The 24210-nt window shown below is 33.2% G+C and overlaps 1 protein-coding gene across 1 annotated transcript in view; it reads left to right on the top strand.

Annotated features, from left to right (window-relative positions):
* The window catches only part of RYR3 (ryanodine receptor 3), a 161691-nt gene that overhangs the window by 8180 nt on the left and 129301 nt on the right, over positions 1 to 24210 (top strand). The window contains exons 3-13 of the mRNA XM_069018746.1: positions 552 to 671; positions 2442 to 2549; positions 4351 to 4362; positions 4656 to 4730; positions 5704 to 5782; positions 8189 to 8301; positions 8651 to 8750; positions 11736 to 11829; positions 15575 to 15649; positions 16493 to 16649; positions 22704 to 22877. Coding sequence (XP_068874847.1) covers positions 552 to 671; positions 2442 to 2549; positions 4351 to 4362; positions 4656 to 4730; positions 5704 to 5782; positions 8189 to 8301; positions 8651 to 8750; positions 11736 to 11829; positions 15575 to 15649; positions 16493 to 16649; positions 22704 to 22877 — 1107 coding nt within the window. The remainder of the gene's footprint in view (positions 1 to 551; positions 672 to 2441; positions 2550 to 4350; positions 4363 to 4655; positions 4731 to 5703; positions 5783 to 8188; positions 8302 to 8650; positions 8751 to 11735; positions 11830 to 15574; positions 15650 to 16492; positions 16650 to 22703; positions 22878 to 24210) is intronic.

Below are 24210 nucleotides of genomic sequence, written 5' to 3'. Positions count from 1 at the left end.
TTATGACTTACTTGAACTTTCACTTGAAAAATGCCTGCTGGATCTTTGGTTGTACACAGAACAACATATTACATATGTACATATTGTACACATATTACATGGAAGTTTAAAAGTTAAAATTCGGCATTCTGAGGAATAGTGTTGATAGTTTACTGTGCTGACAAAGAGCACTGTTGTTTGCAAAATTGCAGTAAAGGTTTTTTACTGTAAGCATTAAAAATATTTTGCTAAGTAAAACTTAGTAACAGTGTGCTTACAGTTTGTTTTATATTGTTAAAGAAACAAAAGGACACAACACTTGTAAAAGCTGTGAAGAGAGTGTGCAGTCTGTGTCACTTTGATAAAGTCTTGAATATAAATCTACATGGAAATCTTTACATTTATAGTTGATATAGATATACATCAAAAGAATCTCTGCTTATGTACATTATATCAGTCATAGTAGTATAGTGTCTTAATTTTCAACAGATGTTGCAGGATTTCTTAACATTATAGTGTGTATATAACTTCTAAATAATTACTTTTTTTTCTTGTACTTCATATTGTGACAGGATGATGAAGTAGTACTTCAGTGTGTTGCCAGTATTCATAAAGAACAAAGGAAGTTTTGCTTGGCAGCTGAGGGACTTGGGAATCGCCTGTGCTTTTTGGAGCCAACATCAGAAGCTAAAGTAAGAAGCTGATACTCTCAACTGGTGTAACTGATCAGTGAATGTTAACCTACTTATTCACAAGCACATTTAATGATGGTTACTTGAATGTGATGCTAGAGGGACCTTATGTATGTTTTTCTTCCTGACTTCATCTTAGAATTGTTTGCAAAAATTTCCTAGAGATCCCAAATAAATTTTGAGGCACACTTATGAACAGTTGAAAGCTGCTATTATTTAACTGAGAAAATTGCTGTAACTGAAATACTTCCTATTTTCAAGATAAGTCTCCAGGCTGTTATTAAGATTTAAGTTCACTAAACACACGTATTTCTATTACTGCTGTAGGTTCAAATCTATTGATACACTGGATTGATAATTTTAGAAGCATTGTCACCTGTTAGTTACTGGTGTTAAGCATTGCTCCTGACTTCATTATCAATCAGGACCTTAAATGTACAAGGACAAGAATGATTAAGTAAAAGAAAATTTTAAAAGATTAAAAATGGCAAATTGAAAATAGAAGCTAGAGAGATGGGAAGAAAAAAAAAAACCAAAAAATATCCCCAAGTAATAAGCAGAGCTTGAGAGGAGAAAGGAGAGAAGAGATGAAACTGTAAACCTCTACTAGAACAGAATGTTAAGAATAAATCAAATGGAGGAGGACCCCCTCTCTCTTTTGTTCTCTCTGCATATTTTTCCTAAATTGTTTTTATTACTTCACTTTTCACTACCTTAAAATGCAACATTATCAAGAATTTTGTTCTCTCTTGTGACTCTGATGTGAAAAAGAAGAAGTGCATATCCACTTTAAAGCTCATCCACAGCCATGATCTTTATAATGAATCACAGGATACGGAATTGTTACTATTGGAAAGAGTCTGTGGAGGTCATGAAGTCCAAACTCTCTACTTAGAATAGGTTCAGACAGAACAGATTGCTTAGGACACCTGGGTCAGAGCTTGAGTATCTGCAAGGGTGGAGACTCTACAACGCCTCTGGGCAACCTGTTCTACTGTTTACCATGCTCACAGTAAAAATAGGGAGGTTTTGTCACGTTTAAAAAGTATTTGCTGTATTTCACTTTGTGGCAATTTCCTCTTGTCCTTCCCCTGGGTATTATTGTGTAGTCTCTGGATCTGTCTTCTTTGTACTTTTCTGCCATGTATTTGTATACATTGATGGCTCCTCTTGAGACTTTTTTCTCTTGGACATATCTTTCTTTGGATATATCAGTGCCAAGAAATTGAAAAAAAAAAAAAAAAAAGTCTTCTGTGAATGTAAGTTTCACGTTTCAAAACCAGCAGACATATTGATTCAAAAATTGAGATTTCCTAAAAGAGTTCATATTAATATGTTATAAGATTTGGAATCTTATCTATCTAGTTACTGCTGTAAATATCTTCTATAAACCTCATACATCAAATAAGATCATATACCTTCTCCTCTGTCCGTCAGTGACATTAGAGAACAAATACAATATTTGTGGTGTCATTCTAAAAGACAGGAAAGCAGTAATATGTAGAGGAAATGTTTTTACTTTTGAACCTGAAGAATTTTAATTTTACTGTGAGGAATACAGCTCAAGGAATGTAAAATTGCTGTGTTGTCAAGTTAGGAAGAATGGATTTATATTGTTTTCATACAGGAAAATAGCATGTACCTCAAAACCACACAAGTAGACATTAAGTATAGATCAAAAAATTAAAATTAACGTGTTCAACCCCACTTTTCATCCTGTTTCACCTGTTCTGCTGATCTGTTCTTGTACTATTTAATTTATTTTTACAGTATGTCCCCCCAGACCTTTGCATCTGTAATTTCGTCCTTGAGCAGTCACTATCTGTCAGAGCCCTTCAAGAAATGCTGGCCAGCACAGGGGATAATGCTAGTGAAGGGGTAAGTAAATTGACCTCAAAGAACATGAAATCTGAATATAGATTTTCCTCATTTTTTTCCTTGTCCAGGATTTTCTAGAAGAGGGTCCTGATGTCAGAGTTTTCTTGGGACATTATAGTGCCACTACTGTATTCATATTAATTTTTCTTTGGCAGTGAGGAGCTGGTGCAACTGTCTTTTGAATATTTGCAATCCACAAATCCAGAAACATCGTCAATTTGATTGCTTTGACCCCAGTTCTCCAATTTCAGCTGAATCAAGCTGAATTAAACTTTTATTCTCTTACAAAGAGAGCGTGATAAAATTCTATGGCTTTACTTATTCTACAGCCTAATGGTTTTTCCTGCACTTCAGCTCTTTAACTGGCACATATTATTGCACAGATGAGAAAGATGGAGATCTGTTACCTCTGATCTTGCATTGTCAACCTTTGCATACATGATTTTCAGAGTTATTAATATTGATCTTTTGTTTTCCACTGCATAAAAATTATGATTTTTTATTTTTGAAATTACATTACATTCTATAAAACATAGGCTTAGGAAATCAAAAGATTGATTTAAACATTTCTAGTATTCCTAAGAAATTACATAATTTTTAATATTTCCGAAATATTCACCCCAAACCTCAGCTGAAAGATTTAATCTGAGGTTAATAAAGATATATGAATATTTTATTTGGGATTGGAAGTAGAGGAAATGTCCAGTGAAAATGATCACACTCTTGCTTAAGGAGCAGTAGACAATAAAAAAGACAATGTAATCTGTTGTGCTGTATTTATTTTGAAAATATGTTGTCCTGCATTTATTTTGAAGTTAGGTACAATCCACTGGGGAAATCGCAGTAGGAATACAACAGTTCATACTAGTAGCAAGGCTGAAATAAAAAGTTGTTTGCTTTCCATATTAAATTTAGATTGGAACAGAGTTCTGCTGTTAGTTTCAGATTTTTCTACAGGAAGAATGTAGCTTATTCAATTTGAAGGTTTTGGTTTTTTGGTTTGGTTGTTTTCTTTTTTTTTTTTTTTTTAGTAAGTCAGCCTTAAAGTTACAAGCGATTCACTTAAAAACTCTCTAATAAAATAGCATGAATTGTTTCATTGCTTGTTCTCAGTATTCATATATTTGTTGCAAACTGAATACTGAATACATGTAATTTTCTTCTGATGACCTGTTTGTAATTACAGTTGACTTTGCTGTTAAGGTTTTCCTTTTTCATTAAAATAAAGAAATTTTTAATGTATAAAAAATGTATTATATTCACTGCTATATGTGTTTCCAGTTTTCTTCACCAAACAGTGAAGTTCCTGCAGGATTAAAACCTTCTTTTTATGAATGACATATTTTGAAGAAGCTTGGTGGTAGTTTAACTTATGTGTGGTTCACAGCGTGTAAAACCATTTGCCTACACATGTATAACCATTATTTGAGTTCTTAGAGTATCCTTTAATTATCTTTGTCCCTTCCAAATGAATCCAAGGATGAGAACTGACCTTAAATGCCATCCAAAAGGAACTCAAAAGATGTGTGTTAAATTCTCTAAAGGAAGCAAATGGTTGCCGCTCCCTGATCTTGTCATAGTTTTACATATTCAAAATTAACAACTGTAGTTGGTTGAAACTATGGATGCAGTTCCTTTAATGAATCTGGAACATGTTTAAGATTAACATTAGCAAGCAGATATTCCTAGTATACCCTTAAACTGTTCCGGGCAGTAGGTATGCTATTTTCTCTTTCAGATTTCAGTTTCTGTATGTATATATATATTTATGTTGTCATTTTTTTTTAATGCCTGCGTGAAGTTTATAAGAAAGGTAAGTAGTATCTTATTTAACTTAAAATATGTTTTTGCAAATGCTATGTTTTACTAAATCATAATAAAAATTAGGTAACAATAAAAGCCTTTGACAAAAACACCCCATTTTCTCCTTTGGCAGATATTTGGCTATTGCTGTAGCAACTTCATTATTATGATTTTTGCCTCACTGTGTACATTTCATAATCTGTTGGAATATTTGCACTTATTCTTTGAACTGTCATAGCTCTTCGTGTTGTTGCATAGTTCTGATCACAGTGGAGTTCTGACCTTGTCCATCCTGTTCTGCAGGCAGCCCAAGGGGGTGGCCACAGGACCCTGCTGTATGGCCATGCTATACTACTTCGACATTCGTTCAGTGAAATGGTAAGTGAGGGAGCACTTGCACAAAATGAATAGCGTGAATAATAAATATCTTTTTACCAAAATAAAAACCATGTAAATTTGGAATAATGTTTTTTCCAAGCTATCGTCTGCACTAGACGAAAAAGAAGTTAATAACTTACAGTGTCTTAACACAACAGGATTGTTCAAATTCAGATTCTTTATGTAACTCAGAATTGTAGTGGAAAAGCTCCTTTGGCCATGGATTATTGCTGTGTCCTTAAGGAATTCATTTTAATGATACTTCCACTAGCAAGTACTTCTACAGCTAGAATTTGTTGTGATATATGCTATTTTTTCCCTATATTTTATGAGATAAGGTGTTCCATTTGACATCCCATAGTTCCCAAGGATTATGCCCACAAAGATGCTGTCTTCAGGCTGCTTTGTATAGATTTCATTGTACTATATTCTACAACTGGAAAATTTCATCTGTTTTGAATCTTTGACCTACTAGGGCCCATGTAAATACACCTAATAGAAGGCTGAAGAAATGAGAAGTTAGGAAAATATTTCCCTTCCTTTTTCCCGCACTAGAAAATGCTACATTAATCTTCAAACTTCATTGCTTATGTTTATAAACCATAAAAATTGTAGTTGCCTTGATATACCTTAGTTGCAAGTATGATTACTGCCTTTTGATATGTTTTTTAATGTTTTCATGAATCAAATTTGTTATGATAGGGCTGTAATTAGATGTTTTCCTGTTCCTATCTGATGAGCTATATGAAACTTCAGAAGGTAGAAGCTAAATTGCACAGCTGAAGTAGAAATGTGCTGCAGTGGAAAATGATTTAGATGTTTTAAGTTCAGGAAGAGCTTCTGTACAAATATCTTCATGTTTAACTAATTAAAAATACGATAGTAAGATGATGTAATGTGAATGTATTCATTTGGCATGTGTGTTAATGGATACTGTCGGGTTTTTGTTTTCAATAACTTCACTGTTTTGCAGTATTTGACATGTTTAACATCATCGAGATCCCAGACAGATAAACTTGCCTTTGATGTGGGACTACGAGAAAATGCAGCAGGTATGGCAAGTTATTTTTGAAGGAAAATGAGTCACCCATTTCTGGTTTTAGAAGAGGAACTGAATTTAATGTAACTGTAAGCTTATGAATGGGATCCTTATGTTTTCATCAGGAGTAAGATGACTGAAAGAAATGACTGTCAGTACTAATGACTTTCAGCAAATTAAATGACTTTGTGTAAGAATGTTAGAGAGTCTTGCAATTAAACTGACTTAACACAACTGCAATAAAATGAGTGATAATGGTCAAAGTAAAAAATTTCTGTCAAATAAAATAAATATGATGCATTTGTTTTGGTTTTGTGTTTTGACACTATGGAAAAGCCATATATTGGTGCATTCACAGTATACATTGTAACCAAGAATCAAAAGAAGTTAGTAACTTGTAGTGCAGGAAACCAGAAAATATGTAATGAGCACATTGCTAAAAGAGCTGGATAGAAATACACACATAAAATGGACAAAACAATAATGGGACAAAGTGGAAGAGATACAACACAAACATGACATTACTAGAAAGATTTAAAATCTAATTAGTGTATTTCTGGGAGTACTGCCATTAACATTATTGCTGACAGAAATATAGTAAAAAAAATTCTGTGCTTTCACGAAAATACACATAAATTAGAGTTGCAACTGGGAGCTATATTTCATGAGTGTAAAGATAACTTAGCCATAAAGAGTCACAAATAGATTTACATGCTGCTGTGTACATAGTGGTCATGGTTACTGAAAGTGATGAGTACTCCTCAGGATATAACAGGTGACTGTAATACTCAGGCCCAGATGTATATCTCAAAGGGAAAATCTAAGTATCTGTATACACAACTCATTAATATAGAGCTTCAAATAAAGAAATACCAGTTGTGATAATATAAACCTGTGCTTTCTATTGTTTTTTCATTATTTTGAAAATAAATTAAAATCAAATAGACTAATTGACGATGGAGAGGCACTGGCAGAGTAGGTGTTAAAATGTTTGTAAATCATAATCTTTGAATCTTTCTTTTCAGGGGACTCTCTACAAAAGTTTCTCTTTTTAATGAGCGAAGTTTGTCTTTCAGTTGTTTATAACCATACAGAAGATGGCTTTAGACAGATATTAGCAGCCTGTTACTTGGCTATCTTTGATGGTTGCCTTAGTTGGAGAACATTTTCTATAGGCCTGTTGAGAAAAGGAATGTATGTCATAAAAGGAATATGTATGCTTAATCTCTAAGAAAATAGTTTCAGTGGAATCTGTTTTTATAATTTTATAGCTTTTTTTTCAGAATTATTGTACATTTTTTTGCGTCTATCAATGAGGTTTTATAACAAGTATCTGTAGTGGTTTCATTGGTATTTGCTTAACTGTACATACTCAAGAAAACCCTTGTACACATAGGTAAGATTCAAAAAAGCAACACATAAAAAGAGTGCTTCATTGCATTTCTGCACAGAGGGTTTTGGTAACTACTGCATGTCTGGAAAGCTCATAAACTGAGCACCACAGAATCACTTCCCCTTGCCCTACTCCCTCACCTATGAAACTATCCTAATGAATCAGTTTGAGCTGCAGGATGTATTCTTCATGTAGCAGAGGGAAAAGCCATTGGCTATTAAAAACTATTCCCTTTGAAGATTTAGCATTTTACATTTGCATGGATGTAATTAGTAATTTTGTTTTAAGGAGGTTTTACATGAAATATCTTAATCAATCAAACAAATTTTTGTGCTTTGTCTGATTCTACCAAATTTGCCATTGCATTTTTTTTTCCCTTCGCATTGTCTGGTGAGAAATTTGAATTCAACTTGTTTTCTTTATGTCCTATCTTTCACACTCCAAAGAGTGTGAAATTGTGAAATGAATTAGGTAATCTTCCCAGAATCAGTGTGTGTGTGTGTGCAGAGTAACTTGGAACATTTAACATGTAATGTTTAATGTGTAGGGAATGTTCTATGGTTGTCTCTCTTAGGTTTGGCTATTTTTTAATCGTCTGGTCTGTAGAGCTAGTGGAACTGCTTCCAGATTTGATATGCTACGTGATACAAAAGGTTGTGAATTAAATATGACCATTAAACAAAAGAAGACACAAAAGATGATATACCAGACGAAGGTAGCTGTCAGCAAGTTACTGGCAAGGAGAGCCTCAAAGGGAGAGCAGTATTGATCAGTGTTTTGTAAACAGTCTCTTTGAAAGGACTTGAAAAGGGAAATATCAGATATGACAAAGATTGGTTGACAAAAAGTTTCAAGGAAAAGCAAAAGGACTGAAAATCATTGAAAAGAGTAATGATGTGGTCTTATAAGGTCAATGTCCTGTAATACAATTTTTATAATGATATTTCAATGTTGAATAAAGATATCCTTAGATCTCTTGGGAGTTGTCTGTTTTGTAGAACTTTGACTAGTGCCTCTGTCCTTTAGGTGAGGCATGCTGGTGGACAATACACCCTGCTTCTAAGCAAAGGTCAGAAGGAGAAAAAGTTCGAATAGGTGATGACCTTATCCTGGTCAGTGTGTCCTCTGAAAGATACCTGGTAAGTTTGTTTCTTTAGACAGTGGTCAAATGGGGGGAAAATACAAAGTTCTGTGAGGATATGGGGAGACTGGTTGGGATTCTTATGAATTATTTTTTTCTGATCTAGGGAATAATGTCTGGTTGTAATGCATTTTTATTTTTCCTCACAGAATGGGGTGCATGTGTGTGAGTCCCTCCTCCAAAACAAGACCACTTCCATGCCTTTTTCCCAAATTTGAGAGAACTAATTCTAGAAGAATATTTATATATTTACTTTATAATGCATTCTGGTTTGTTGATAAATTAATATACTAAATATTTTAGGTGTATAATTTTCACTCTTTCCTGTTACCATTGTCTTATTTCAGCATCTCTCCGTGTCAAATGGAAATATTCAGGTGGATGCCTCCTTTATGCAGACATTGTGGAATGTACATCCTATATGCTCAGGAAGCAATATTACAGAAGGTTTGCCATTTTATTTATTTAGAAATGTATATAAATTTGATTAATTTGTATGCTTTTGATAAAGAGTGAAAATTAAAAAAACAATTCACCTTCAGAACATCAACCAAAAAGTTTAATGAAAATAAAGAAACTAAGCTTAGGAGAGAAGAATACTTGAAGAGAAAGCAGGGAAATACAGATACAGTATCTGGATTAACTGAAGGAAAGCTAAATGAGAACTGTAACTTCAGAATAACAAAGCTTTAAAAACTGCATGAGAAATGAAGACTCGGTTTAATTTGGGGGAGTAGGAGCTGCAGTATAAACCCAGAAAACTTAGGTTTTTGCATACAATTTTCCTAAATACTGTTCTCCAACTACAGATAAAGCAGAAGAGAAATAAAGGTACAGGCAAATGGAAAGCAGTTTTCTCAAAGTTCTTATTTCAGTCTCTTAGTTCTGTTTTTTAAGGGCATTTCCTCAATATCCTTTCTGGATGTTACAGCCATGCATCCTTATTGTCTTCTCTTATTCATCCTAAATCAAAGGATTTCTTTCTAGAAATTTTACAGCACTTTATGGTCATGTTTGAAAAGCATCACCTTCTTCTGTGAAATATCTTGTTCTGTACTGCAAATCTGACCCATGCAGTATCTCTCCTTATTTCAGTGCCATACTTTGTCATTAACATAGCAAAGATTGTAGTTCACCTTTCCTGTTCTCTGTTCAAAGTATCAGCACTTGACATTCACAAATGACCTAAATGTCTTTAAGTCAAGATCATTTTGTATCCCTTGTTTGTAAAATTAATCATTTATTATATAATAATATACAATATCATAGGACAAAATGGAGCTCTAAGGGAACTGAGAGAAATACAGCACTTCCCTGGGATCAGCTATAGTAAGTCTTGATAGAAGATGACTACCCTGGAGTTAGACTTAATTTAGTAGTCTTACTTGAGCTATGGTTGGGCTCTTCTAGCCCCAAGTGGTTTAAATCAGCATCCCACAGTGTTTCTGTGCACTAGCCCATAAGGAACCTGTCTCAGAGTCTTAGGTTTTCATTTTAAGAGCATATGGGATATGGATTTTGCTTGTAATACTGTCTGATTGCTTTGACATGCTAGACCTGGATATTTAAAAATGGCTTTCTGGGAGCTTGCCCTTAAAGGTCATAAATAGAGTAGGGGTCAACCCTGGAAAAGGCTGTGTTTTCTCAGGCTTCACAGGTAAAACAAAAACAAGCAAATGGAAAAACCATCCTACAGCAAAGTTTAAAACTTTTAACAGATGAAAAACATAATGAGCTATGCAGAGAGATCATGGAAGACCAGTGGTATATTTTAGGTTTCTGTATCTGAAGGGATTTGGCAGCTAAACTTCCTGAGCTTACAGAATTACAGAGTCATTGAGGTGGAAAGGATCTGGTCCAATCTGCTGTCCAAGATGATCCACCTGGAACAGTTTGCCTAGAAATATATCAAGACAGGTTTAGATTGTCTCCAGGGATGGAAACTCCACAATATGCCTGGGCAACCTGTGCCAGTGCTCAGGCACCTTCACAATGAAAAAGTGTTTCCTGATGTTCAAACAGACCCTGTCATGTTTCAGGATGGGCCCATTGCCTCTGGTTCTGTCACTGGGCACAACTGAAGAGACCTTGATCCTATACTCTTTACATTGATAAGTTCCCCCCAGAGCCCCCTCCCCTCCCCTCCCCTCCCCTCCCCTCCCCTCCCCTCCCCTCCCCTCCCCTCCCTGTTCTCTCTTTGACAGCAGTCCCAGTTGTCTCAGCCTTTCCTCATGTGTCACATGTACTGATTTCTTAATCATCTCAGTGGCCCAGAATGGGTTGCATAATTCAAAATACTGTAATAAAAAAAAATTTAGGGTGGGGTAAGCAGAGAAGTAGGTTTTCTGTGTGTCAATCATTTTTTTTCTCAACTATTTAGGCTTTGGTTTAATTTTATATAGGTTCTCAGAATGGTTCATGTGAGAGGTGATTGTATGTCAAAAGACATAGCAGTCTAGCTCAAGTGGAATGAACAGAGAGAGAGTGGGATTTCCTGAGTCTAAAACTGGATGGGGAATTAGACAATGCCCTTTTTGCGATATTTGTAAAACTCCTGAGAAAACATAAATAACAGAAAAGTATATTTTTTTCGCATTATGTCTTTGCTTTGACTTTTACATTAATTTGCAACAGGATTATTGTCAGTTACAATTTTCCTAAATTACAAATTTATATTGAATCAGCTGGATAGTATGACAGTTTCCTTCTATCCTTCCTCCTTAATGTGTGTTCTTTTAAAAGGCAATAATTTCACTTACAAGGTCAGAACAGTTTGGACTAGGGTGTGATGAATCATTCTTCTCCTACACCATCTTTGTCTCTTCTTTTTTAATGTGAGGCAGAGTGCCTGGTTTTGACCTGTACTCTGTGTTAAATGGGTTGGAAAGCTAACTTCCATTAAACTTAACCTTCAGAGCTGCAAAGTGTTCTGTGCTCAGTCTCCTGCTGCTGCTGTGCACTTTTGATTTTGACACAAATTATGAATGTCAGAACAAACTGATGAACTCATGAAACTATTTTATACTGAGATCAATTACACTGTATTAAGGGGGAGGAAACTATGCTATTACCTATTTGATTTGGCTTTTACCTAAAGCACTCAATTTTAAAAACAATATTTGTTTTTGTTGTTTTAAAGATGTGTTCAATTTTCTTTTCTGTCTCAGAATCCTGATTTTAGTTTTAAATGTTAAAAGTTTGCCCTTTTGTTTTTGGTTTTTTTTGCTTTTTTTATTTTCAGAAGAAATAATTTTAAGTAAAAAAGATACTATAAAATAGTATGTTGTCGCATTAAATTTGTTCTTGTTTGGTTTCAGTTATGAGTGAAAATTTGGAAAATATATCATATCTAGGTCTTTTTAAGTTTTTAAACTTTTATGTTATTTTCATAGTCAGTGTTTTAGCTAATGAGTAAATGAACTTCTTCTTCAGGATATCTTCTTGGTGGGCATGTAGTACGTTTTTTCCATGGCCATGATGAGTGCTTGACCATTCCATCTACAGATCAGAATGATTCACAGCACAAGTAAGTGATGGTGCATTTTTGTATATTTCCTTCTTTCAAAAATGAAACAGATTGCAATTGAATTTGAGGTTAGGTAGAATAAACACTCTTTACAGCAGTTTTTAATTAGGCAGTGACATTGTACAAGAAATTGAGACAACTAAGCAGAAAATCAGTCATGAGTTCTTTCATAGTGGAATTTCAAGTCATTGATTTCACTGAGATTTCATTCTATTGCTTGTCCCTAGTGCATACTGCTGTAAGTAGAGGTAAGAAAGTGTTAGCAGGAGGATGGAAATGTGAAAAAAAAATCCCTAAAAAATCTCTGTAAGTTGGCCTCTAACAATGACTTTCATATTTTATATATTCTGCACTTTTTTTGCAGGTTTTTAGCTTTCTCAAATTTGAGTAATATATTAGGAAAATCATGTCAGACTAAACCACTTTTTTATTAAACCTATATCTACAGTTTTAATCTATTATATTGATTTATTATTAGAATTTTTCTGTATTTTTTGAATTTTTTGTTAATCAGAAGCAAAGCTAAAAATTTTGCTATGTAAAGCTGCTAGCTTTAAAAATATTTAAAAATTAAGTCCTTTATATCCATTGTGGCAAATAATTTGTTCTTTAGGTAATTTGATACCACAAGTAACATTCAGTTATGTCAGTAAACTTGTCAGCTCTAAATTTTCCATGTTTATGTTTCTGTGGAGTAAAAATGTCTCCAAATCCTAAAAAGAACCCAAAACCCAGATAAATTCACTTGGTGAATTTTTTATTGCTGTTTTCTTCATATGTATAAAGAAAAAAAGTTTTGACTGTGTATGAGAAGGTATACACCTAGTATAAAAATACTGGCAATAGTATAAGGATCTAGATACTTTGTGTTGAACAAATGTTGTATTCAGGCTTATTTTGTAAAGGACATGTTTTTGCAAGGTTAAAATAGATGCTGAGCTGTTTCAGTGTGTTCAGAAATGCTGTTTTTTGCTACTTCTGTTACTTGTTCAGAAGTCAGATATAGCTAATATCAAAACTAATTGTAGAGTCCCATTCACCAGTATGATGTTATTTTCTATACAGGGTTGATGTTTACTGTTACTGCCTTAAGATTTGTTTCCATGTTTTTTTATGTTAAGTAAATAAAAGGGTAAAATTAAAATGTATATTCATCTGAATGAAATATATATATTTATAATCCTAAAATTGGAAAAAAAGTGAATGCTATATTGAACACTTTCAAATGTTAATAGTGAGAGATGATTTGAAGTTGTCCTGTCTTTTGGATTTATGAACTGAATAACAGACAAAAGCCAAGTTTGTCTGGTGTCATAGTTGTAGGAGTGATATTTACATTGTCAAACAAAATGAAAATACAAAAAAACCCCAATTAGTAATAAGAAAAGGAGAAAGAGATGTAGAAAATGTCTGTGTTTATTTCCATTGTGTTTATTTCTCTTTATTTAATCAGTTATATGCATTTCATCAGGAATGTTAGATAAGTTAAGTTAGACAGGAGTGAAGATTTATCTTTTCATAAAAGAGAAATCTTATTTTTGAATATTTCTGTAGACAATGCTCTTTAACAATTCACACAGAGTCTATTCTCTGACAAGAATTCTAAGTTCTTTTGTAATAGGCCAAATGGAAATACTTGGGGTGGAGATATTGAAAATCAAAAAGGCTAGCTTGGTAAGAGAAAAAAGAGATGGATAGATGGAATCAAGTAGATGAAAAAAAAAAGTTATGTGGATGCTGTTGTGAAAAAGCAGCAATTCTTTTTTATGTGCAGCTTTGTTACTGAAGGAGCAGGTCACTAATGCTAGTCTGGTGTTGTATATAGAAAAAGCTGGAAAAATATTTTAAATTTTAAGATGTATAGGAACTAAAAGTATAAGAGGTGAACAGAGACTATATCTGTGACTATATCAGGAGAACTGAATTGTATTTATGATACTGAAATATACCTATGATAGTCCTTTAGAGATAGAATGGCTGTGTTGGGCCAAGGAGAAATTAAGGAGGTCAGGGAGAGTGGAAATGAATACTTAGGTTTGAGCTTAGGTAGGATTTAGAGTCTGCCAAAATTAAAATCAGTAAGGTCAGTGGGACCAAAGACATAGAATGAAAACTAAGAACTCCAGATAGTTATTTTGCATTCAGTATATTCATAGAATCATGTAACAACTCAGGTTGGAAGTCACCTTGAAAGATCAAATTCATGGAGTCTGGAAATGAAGATGAATTGACAGCTACAGGGTTTTTTTGGCTTATTTTTATTATAGAGTACCAAAATATTTTTGTGCAAGATAAGATGTGTAGAGAATAATACTACCTGTACTATTAGGAATATGTATTCTTACTCTTCTGGTGGACTAACATTTCAAAATATTTGATATCCCATGTGTGCCATTAAATGTGACTCCTAAAGTAGAGGTGTAAATGTAAGTCCAGCATCTTATAAAGCAGCTGGGTGCTGCCATGCCTCAGTATATTTCATGATTCTTCCAGGATTGTATTGGTGTTGCTCAAGAAAGAGACTCCTAAGTGTTCCCAGTAGAAGAAAAGGTTTAGAAATATTTTCTCAGATATGAAAACCACAACTTTTATTTTACAAGTTAATTTTCAGGTCTCATAGTTGCATAAGAACAATACTAAATAGCTTTTTAATTTTTTGCCTGCTAGCTGTTGAAAATAGGAAAAGAATTTGACAATTTGAAAACCAGTTAAAATTCTGCATTTCAAAATGCTATTTTAGTTCAACTATATAACAGCTAGATTGTGACATCTTTATGCATGCATTTGCAGTATTCAGTCAAGTTTGCCAGAGCAGGAAGGCAGATTTTAAATTCCCTTGCTGCACATTTTTTCAGACACTTAAGTACAATAGAATGTCCAGCTTATGTTCATGCTAGCATGGATTAGTTCTTCTCAGAGGAGTAACATGTAAAAAAGTTTTTCATCTTTTGGTAGGCATTCAGACCTTTCTTTTATCCATTGCATTTCCTATACTCATTATAAATGAGAAAGTTTATACAAATTCTGGTGATTGGATGACAAGACATGCATGATTATTAAAACATTAAAAACTTCCTGTGAACAGAGCTAATCCACCATAGATTGTTTTTATTTGATTATTGAGTAGAATATTAGTTTCTGCACTAGAACACATTACTAACCCTCAGCCTATAGTTCAAGAAAACTAAATTATAGTAAAGCCTTAATCCTTTCACTTCCTGTTTTTTATTTCTCTGAATGCATTATCTGTTTTGTGAGGATTACAATTCAGAATTTTTTTTATCACCACCATTTTTGCCTTTTAATAAGAATCATAGAAGTAAATTTAGGAATGAAGTCTCTGATGTTGTGTTCATGTTGTTTTCATCTGAAAATGTTTACCTTTATTTTAAATAATGTATGTATTTAAAACCATTACTAATGTAGATTAATATCTTGGGAACAGTAGGAATTACATATATTTATGACTGGCTAAATGACAGGAAAAGCTTCCCAGCCACTTTCAAGGCTAAGCTTTTATCAGCTCCTGAGAGAGACTACCTTAATGGACATAATCTAATTTACCTGGGACAATGGGATTGTTTATCATAGACTCACTGATGAGTAGGAATCTTCTGTCCATTCAATGACATTTGTTTATGGGAGAAAAGTAGTGAATCATGTACAGTCTACAGAGAAGTAAGTTATAAATACTGTGGAAGCACAAATAAACACAAGAGGATGGTCTTCTTAATCTTTTCTGTAGGAAAGTGTTTTATGAAACTGGAGGAGCTGGCATTCGAGCAAGGTCATTGTGGAGAGTAGAACCTCTTCGAATAAGGTACCGGTATTTTTTTTTTTGTTAGCAACTTTTGTTATATTAATAGAAATTTGATTGTTACAGACTCTTAAGGCAGAATATATATTTGCCACGCATTATGGTATGTGTTAGTAGACTCTCTGTCAATGACAAAAAGCAATGTGCTGTGATAGAATAGATTTTTTTCTGTCTCTCATATCAAAAGCAGCATTGCCTATGAGATATGTCTACTAAAGCATTGCTTCTTTCCAAAAGTAAAATGCATTCCTAGTTTTACTTGGGGTTTTATAAGCGTGAATGGAAATAAGAGCAGTAATAACCCTTCTGTGTTTCTTGTTTTTTTGGTTTTTTAAGATTATCTCCTTCCTATCTGATTATCTGCTTGTTATTTCCCTGAAAGTGAAATTTCAATGTATATCATAAGAGCATGTATGGCCTTTGATGGCCTTCTGGACCCTATGTTGGTTTTACTCTTGGTGTGTTTGTGATTGTAAGTGAAATACCCTCATAACTAAGACAGATGTAGGATAAGTCTGTGGAATGTTGAGTCCCCACTTAGGTTTAATTTGTTTATTTAGTCAGTCAACTAAAATACAGTAGTTAATTTACACATGTAGGATTTTTTTATGGACACCATATGTAACACCGGAGAGAGGGTGTAGAAACAAGAAGATGGAAGCCATACTCCTTACCAGGATTCCCTTTGCAAATGAATTAACAGTTTTGCATCTGTTTTATGCAAGTATTGAAATCAGAACCAAAAAGGAATATAGCACATTCTATCTTCTGAACATCCTTTAAAACCCAAAGTAGAAATACTAGTTTTACTTACTGAAACTATTTTTGGATGTCTTTTATGTTTAGCTGGAGTGGAAGTAACATCAGATGGGGGCAGCCTTTCCGTCTTCGACATATTACAACAGGAAAGTACTTGGCTCTGAATGAAGATGAGGGAGTAGTAATATTAGACAGAGAAAAGTCGGACACAACATCTACTGCCTTTTGTTTTAGAGCATCAAAGGTAAATAAAAACAATGCAAATTTTTTCTGAATGTGGAGTACTCAAATACCAAGTCTGAATTATTTCAACAACTGTATACTTGTAATTTCTAAATTGAAGCAAATGCCAGGGATTGTGCATTTAAATACAAATGTAAACAACCTGAGTCAAGAATAACAAAGGTCTAATGGAGGAAAAATAAGGCTCATTAATAAACTTTAGAATAAACTAAACTGCTACCAGTTTCAAAAAGCAAGATTAAAACTAAATACAGTGTGAGATACAGTGGTTTAATATGAATACTTTAATAATTATAGACTTATTTTAGTTGGACAGAATCTCATTAGAGTGTTACACATTCCAGCTCTGTCATAATTGAATTAAATTGAATTCAGTTCAGTTGCTATTCTTTATGCAGTGTGCTGATAAGAACTGAACTTAATCAAATTTTTCCTAAATGTAAGGCAAATGTAGTCAGTGATTTCTAAACCGTATGTTTTCAAATTGTGCTCTTTAGTTAGCTGCTAATTGCATGTTATTAGCTTTTGCATTGTTCCAGCTGGGAAAAACAGTACAAGAGAGAGACAATGAAGAATGATTATGGATGTACACAAAATTAATAACTTTTTTTTCCAGAAAGTGAAAGGTTTTATAATCAAAGATGACTAAAAGTTTTTATGTTCTTTCATTATTTCACTTATAAATAATTGCTATAGCTGTTACAATAAAATTTTTATTTACTACAAAAAGATAAATTTTCCACAAAATTCTGAATGCTATATGATCATTCAGAAAAAAGAAATCTGAAAGTGAAAAAGAATTGTTAAAATTAATTATACACTAGATGAAATCTAACACTAAGAGTCTTGACAAATGCTAGATTTTTTTAGTATAATAAACCAAATACTTCTTTTTAGAATGTTTAAAATAATATTTATTAGTGTGAATGCATTTGAAATTTCAAGAATTTTTATTTTAGCCTAACAAAATAATTGAAAACGTTAAAAAAAAAAAGTTGCGCCGGGGCATTTATTACAGCTGTAATTTTTTCCCATTATTGGCAAATCATGGCACCCTGGTAAGAATGATGAGTATCCCAAGAGTGCCACAGTTGCTGGTTAAACATTGAGTTAAAATTCCTTTGATGTACTCACTGCCTGTGGCGATCTGTGGCTGAAAACCCCTCTGTTCACCCACTGCTTTTCCTATCCCACAGACCTAGTGAGTACAACAACTGCCTAATTGGACACCAGCTGTCCTGCTGTTTTTCAAGATTTTAATCCATGCATATATATGTATAAATTTTGAGTATGTAAATTTAGTGTTTATGTATGCACATTCATAACATAATTTCTGTACATTGAGTAAACATGCCCAATTTTCTTACTCTTTTTGTTGAGGTGTGCCTCAAAGGCACACTAGTGAAATTTATTGCAGTGCAAAAAATGACTAAGCTGAAGTACAGTAGTAATTAATTATTCAGAAGTCATTAATGCCTACTGTGTTAATACATAATATGGTTGTTAATGTACATTTTTATATTAAATCCAAGCTCAGTGTCTCATCATCCTGTCCCATTAGTGCTGTCCTATATAGAAAAGAATATTTTTACCTCATGATAGATTATGAATTTGGTGCCAAGGAAAAGAATTGTTATTTATTTTCTGGACAGGTAAGAGCTGCACTGTCCCATAGGTAGAGACATTAGTGTTTCCAAAGGTGAGGGGTACAATCAATGATAACTCTTCCTGAAGAAAGAAACGTGATATCTGGGAAGAGAATAAGCCCTAAAGATTGACCTGGACTGTAAGAAGAAAAGGGCTCTTAAAGCCAAGTGCTGCTTTCACACGAATTGAGAGAAAAAGGACTGTAGAAGTTAATAGTTAGATTAGATATACACAGGTGTTTTTATCCAAATTTCTGCATATATGTATTTGCAAGCCTTTTATTGGTTAATTTTCCTGATGAAGAAACCTTTTCAATTGCATGTACCTTTACAAGGCATGAATTCAGGGAAATTTCAAGATATCTGTCTAATGTCTTCATGTCCAGCTGTGTACAGATTCTCAAAATAGGGTGCTGGATACCTGTCTGTTTATAGCACTCCCACCCCTTGGACTAATAGAATAATTCTGATTAAAAAGGACTCTGGGAAGCCATCTAGTCGAGCCTTTTGCTCCAGGTAGGGTCAACACCAGTTCAGACCTGGTTGCTTACAATAAGCATTGCTGCAGAGTATCCAAAAGGAAATGAAACTTTTCTCCATTGTGGTGTTTTTTCTCGTTTGGAAGCCAGCAAAACGGTTTTGTAGAAAAAACATATTATCTTTGCCAGAAAGAAGAGCTATGTGAATATGCAAATTCCCAAGGCTTCCCAGTAGCCTGTAACACGTCTTACTTTTCCAGCAGTTGTTACACTGAGCTTCTTGTGGAAAACACACCTTCTTCCTCAGTATTGTTATATTCCACTTTAGCAATATTTTCCTTGCTTTTCAATACCTGTGGTTGCATTCAAAGTGTATTTACTTTCACTCTTTTTTCTCTTTTGATGGATAACACTAGAAATTAAAACTAATTTAAAATTGTAAAATTCAAATCAGAGTTTTCCTTAACATGTTCTTACATAAATAAGAACAGAAGGAAACCTTGAAAATAGTTAAGCTATATGCTAAAGAACACTATGGTGCTGATTTCAGTGAAAATAACATATGTAATACATGCCTGTTTACTGCTAATTGCTGCAAACTAATTTTAAAAGCATCAGAAATTAATGGACCACTTCCCACTCCAAATTACATCTTTTGTTGGTTTTAATATAGAGCTTACTTTTGACCAAGTTTTAAAGTGTCAACCTCTATATTTTAAGGCAACAGTTCTGTAATGCCTTGTGACAACAGAGACAGCAGTTTCTCTACACCAGATGGAATCCTGTTTTGAAATGGGATGTTCTCATTCCAGCACAGTACTTGGCTCAGTATACACTGCTGAGTAGAATCTTGGGTCTGCTTACAAATTTCCTTGAGACTAAACACAGTGGAAACAGGAGCATATTTAAAAATAATTGTTTATATTAATTTGTGTAGGCCAGAATTAGTATTTGAGATTTCATATTTAATTTTTGTGGTGGTATGTACAAGTGACAATGAAGACGTTATTGGTATAGTCTTGGTAAGTAACATTCTGATACATTCAAAAGTCACAGATGACTCATGCAGAAGGATTTGATATCATTTTAATATTACTGCCAGCATCTAGCTGTCTGAGGGACTCAGAATGGCATTAGGATGTCGTAATAGTATGGTAGTAATCATAAAGTTTAATTTGGTTTTGGAATAAGATCATAGGTATTGCAGAGCGTTTATCTACATCTGTCTCTAAAAGTTCAAATACTTATTTTTAAGTTAGTATTTTATAATTACCCAGTAAGCATGGCATTTCATTTACAGTATTAAGCTATTTTTTCTACTTATTTTCTATGAGAAGAGAAAATAGAAGGTGAAATGAAAGTAACTTTTTTTTTTCCTTGTCTACTGGGATGTACAAATGTATAAAGCAAAATATATAGAGTACAATAAGACCAGTAGCAAGATAGCTCTTAAATCTGTAGACCTTTTATCTTTTTCTTTTGCTGAATTAGAGTATCTATTGGCAGTACTTTTAATGCAATAACAGTGTGCAGTACTAAAAGATAAAATTTTAATTGGCTCATGCAAGTTAGATTTAGTAAGAGTTCAGCAGACAGGTTGTTTTGCCATTCTTAGCACTGTCTAAACAAGCACTTAAGCTGGCAAAAATGTATCCCCTACTGTGTTTTTACTATTGTAAAGTCTTTGTAAAGAAAGTTGAGTTTGTCCTGTTCACTTTACCATTCCTTATATTCCTTTTAACAGGTAGAAATCTATGATTCTTTCTCACTTTCTAATTCTTGCGCTTCCTCTTGTATATTAAACATCTTTTGAAAATATCATATTTGACAGCTTTGACCTCAAATTCCTTTGTTCATTCCATCTTTTTTTGTTTATTTGTTTTGGTTTGGGGTATTTTTTGTTGTTCTTGTTATTATTTTTCCTTTGCCACCTTCCAGGCCCATGCTGAGATTTTCTTTCTCTGATTTGATTAATTCACAGCCTCAGGGAGTTAAACTGAGACTAGGTTGTGAAGAGAGGGTTTTAAAAACAGAAGTGTTTGGATACTTTACTGTTAAGATATGTACAAATATCTAAATAAGAGAAGTTTTTTTTCCCCTTCTCCCCCAGTAATCTTTATCTGCCTAGACTTTTCAGCTGTTATAAAATACACCGTGTCTTTGCACACTGCGATCAAATTTCTTGGCTGAAATCCTAGAGAAGCTGGACAGAGTGCAAAGAGCGAAACATGATGAAGAGGAAGTTATGCTGTATTTCTCAAAGTGAAAACAGCTTTCAGGCCCCTGAAATAATTCTAAAAATTTATTTCTGAAATTTTAAAAAATTGGGGTTTTTCACTATGTCTAGTGTTGTCAAAAGGGATCAGTATCACTCCATGTTTTAAAAAAAAATAATTTAATTAGGATTGTTTCTTACCACATTATGATTTCTCTCTTTGAAATTTTCATTGATTTTTGAATTTTTCATTGATTATGGATGTGGATACAATATTTGAGAAAAAAAGTTTTAATCTTCAGGATACTTTGTAAAGACAAATAATAAATTGCTGAAAGTCAGTGAATTTGTTCTATTTTATTGTATTTTTCACTTCATGTCCCCACTGCAAATGTGTATTGAAATAGTTAATCTTTTTCTGTACGTGATAACTCAGTCCACACAAATATGATGTGACATGTTTTCCCCATAGCCTTGAAATTGCAATGGTATCTCCAAGGAATGTCTTGTATTTTCATTCAACTTCATCTTGGCATTATAATGTTACCTGTTTCAACTGAAATTATTGTTCAAATTTGACAGTTAAATTACATATATATGAAAGCAGATTAGCATGGATAAGATAAAACTCCTGTTTACTCCACAGATGTTGAACACTATGTAACCTGAAATGAAATAAAAAACCTTGTTACACATATAGAAATTTAGACTGCATATTAATTTCTAACATATTTTATTTACTTAGCAAAAAATTAACAACTATCTACACTTAAATCCATCAGCCATTGCAATCATAGAAAAATGATGTTATTTAATTACTCGATTTACTTTTTTTGTTGTTGAGTCATGTGCATCCATAACTTGCCATTACAAAGTTTGCAGCATAATTCTGTTCTTATTCCTGACTTAATGTTTTAAACGACAAATACTTTATTTTAAAGTGCTGAAGTCTTAAAACCCCCCAGTTTTAATTGAAAAATAATGGCATTAAGAAATAAATTTGGCTTAAAAAATGGGTGTTCCAGCCAAGCATTGAGCAATGTCTATAAAAGAGGTTTGAAAGAATCCAAGTCTTCTTACAAAGTGGATATAGAAAAACATTATTTATTTATTTATTTACTAATATAAATATATGTAAAAAATTGAGAAATACAAATGTAAAAAATTGAGAAATGCAAAAGTAAAGTAAATATAAAAGACAAATTGTACTTTTTAAATAATGATTTTTTTTTGCTCGTTGTTCAATACAGAGGCATTACTCTAAGCAAAGTGTGTATCTGTATATACAAATTATAAATAAAAAATATTTGGCATAAAAATATTTTAACTACATTACAAAAGTTTATTTTTAATGTCTAGGCTAAAATTAAAAAATGCTGGCTACATAGACTTTACTTATATCAGTAACTCCATTATTGAATAGGTTATGATAAAAATCTAAAGGGTTTTTTTTGTATGAATCCACTGTAATGGATTTTACTTGACTTTTCTTACTTCAGTGAAAATGATGCTTCAGATTTGAAATTATTTTTAATCACAGTCTGAAAGAGTAATTGGATAGAAGCAGAAATTATGTGAATTGAAATTTAGCTGCATCTTAACAGCATAAGTAGCATAAATATTGTTCAGTATTGGAATATATATCAGTGTAGAATTCAATGCTTTACCCTATTCCAATACAGAGATTAAATACCAACTTTATTTTATCTCCTTAGGAGCTGAAAGAAAAGCAGGAATCTAGCCTCAAACGTGACATTGATGGAATGGGAATCCCAGAAATAAAGTATGGAGATTCAATCTGTTTTGTCCAACATGTGGCCACTGCCTTATGGTTGACTTACAAAGCACAGGATGCTAAATCAGCACGTTTAGGTCCCTTGAAAAGAAAGGTAATGTTTGATTTTTTTTTTTTTTTTAAACTTCTGAAATCAATGTTTGTGGGTTTAATGGTTTGTGCTCTTCTACTGAAAATGTGAATATTTCACTCTGAAAATGAAAACAGTGACGGATATTAATGTAACTATGTAATTGAAAAAAACCTTCATTATTAAGAAATGACTTTTTTTTCTCAGAAGAAATTATTATTATTATGCTCAATTTTTATTTTTTTGCACCAGCAAAAAAAGGAAATTCCTGATTTGCATAATTATTTAAAATCTAATTTTAACTGTTGTAACTGGTGAAAACTAGTAAGTCATCTTACAATCAATGGTGTTTTAGATTTTTTAAATTAAGTATGTTATGTGAAATGGCAATTAAATTTGTCACTTCAGAAAAGGCCTTAGAAAATAATCAAGTTTCTTAAGGGATATTAGAGAATTATTTCCTCCCAAAATGTTAGATGTATTTGTGATGTGACATCAAGGTCTTTCTCTCAGTCTTTTGATTTTAAGGTACGATTATATTCTTAATTAGTGGCAAATGACCTGTTATTTCTTCAAATTTTATGCTCATATTTCATTCAGTGTCAAGGGGTTTAGTACTAGCTTCACATAACTGTATCATTACCAAAGGATTCCTTGATTCTCTATTTGTAGGTTTTTACAACTTGAACCCATCATTAGAACATGAAAAAAGAAAAAATAAAAAAGTTCATTACTGAAAAGAAGTTGGAGTTCTTCTTTAGTTACTTGCACACATGTACATTCATAAGAGAATACCCATACACAAGCACCATAGTATAAAACAAGCAGTTGTCATCACACTCCCTTGGCACAATCACATTTATTCATATGCAGCACACATGGTCATCATCAATGGGCAGTGAGTGCCCAACGCCTTCACTTCTCAGCAACCTGGCTGATCAGAGAAATTCTTTAAATGCCAGTCATTCAGTATTTTCTTGATAAAAAATTAAACCACACAATGATGGCCCCTTTCTTTCCTATGCCAGAACTGGCTATGTCATTCTGTTTCCTCAGAGGGTCCAATTTTACTTCTTGAAAAGGTAATATGTAGATTCTTCCTCTGTATTCAAGAAAGAATTTTACAATAGCTTCCTGTGGCGTTTAGTATTTTGTTTCTCCAGTTTTCTGCTCAGCAGCAAGGGACTAAAAGAACCTCCATAATTGCCTGTCACTTTTATTCTCCTTTGAAACAGTTCCATTCATGTTCAAAGACTTCAAATCTTTTGTTGCCCTCTCACCTGGAGAATTCCGTCTTGTTAAGTGCCTTCAAACAGAAGAAAATCCAAACCCTCTAGCTTCATGCAATTGATATTCA

The sequence above is a fragment of the Aphelocoma coerulescens genome, chromosome 5 (assembly GCF_041296385.1).
Source record: "Aphelocoma coerulescens isolate FSJ_1873_10779 chromosome 5, UR_Acoe_1.0, whole genome shotgun sequence".
NCBI classification, from domain to species: domain Eukaryota; kingdom Metazoa; phylum Chordata; class Aves; order Passeriformes; family Corvidae; genus Aphelocoma; species Aphelocoma coerulescens.
The sequence above is the reverse complement of the archived record's forward strand: the minus strand, read 5'-3'. Positions and strand labels throughout refer to the sequence as shown.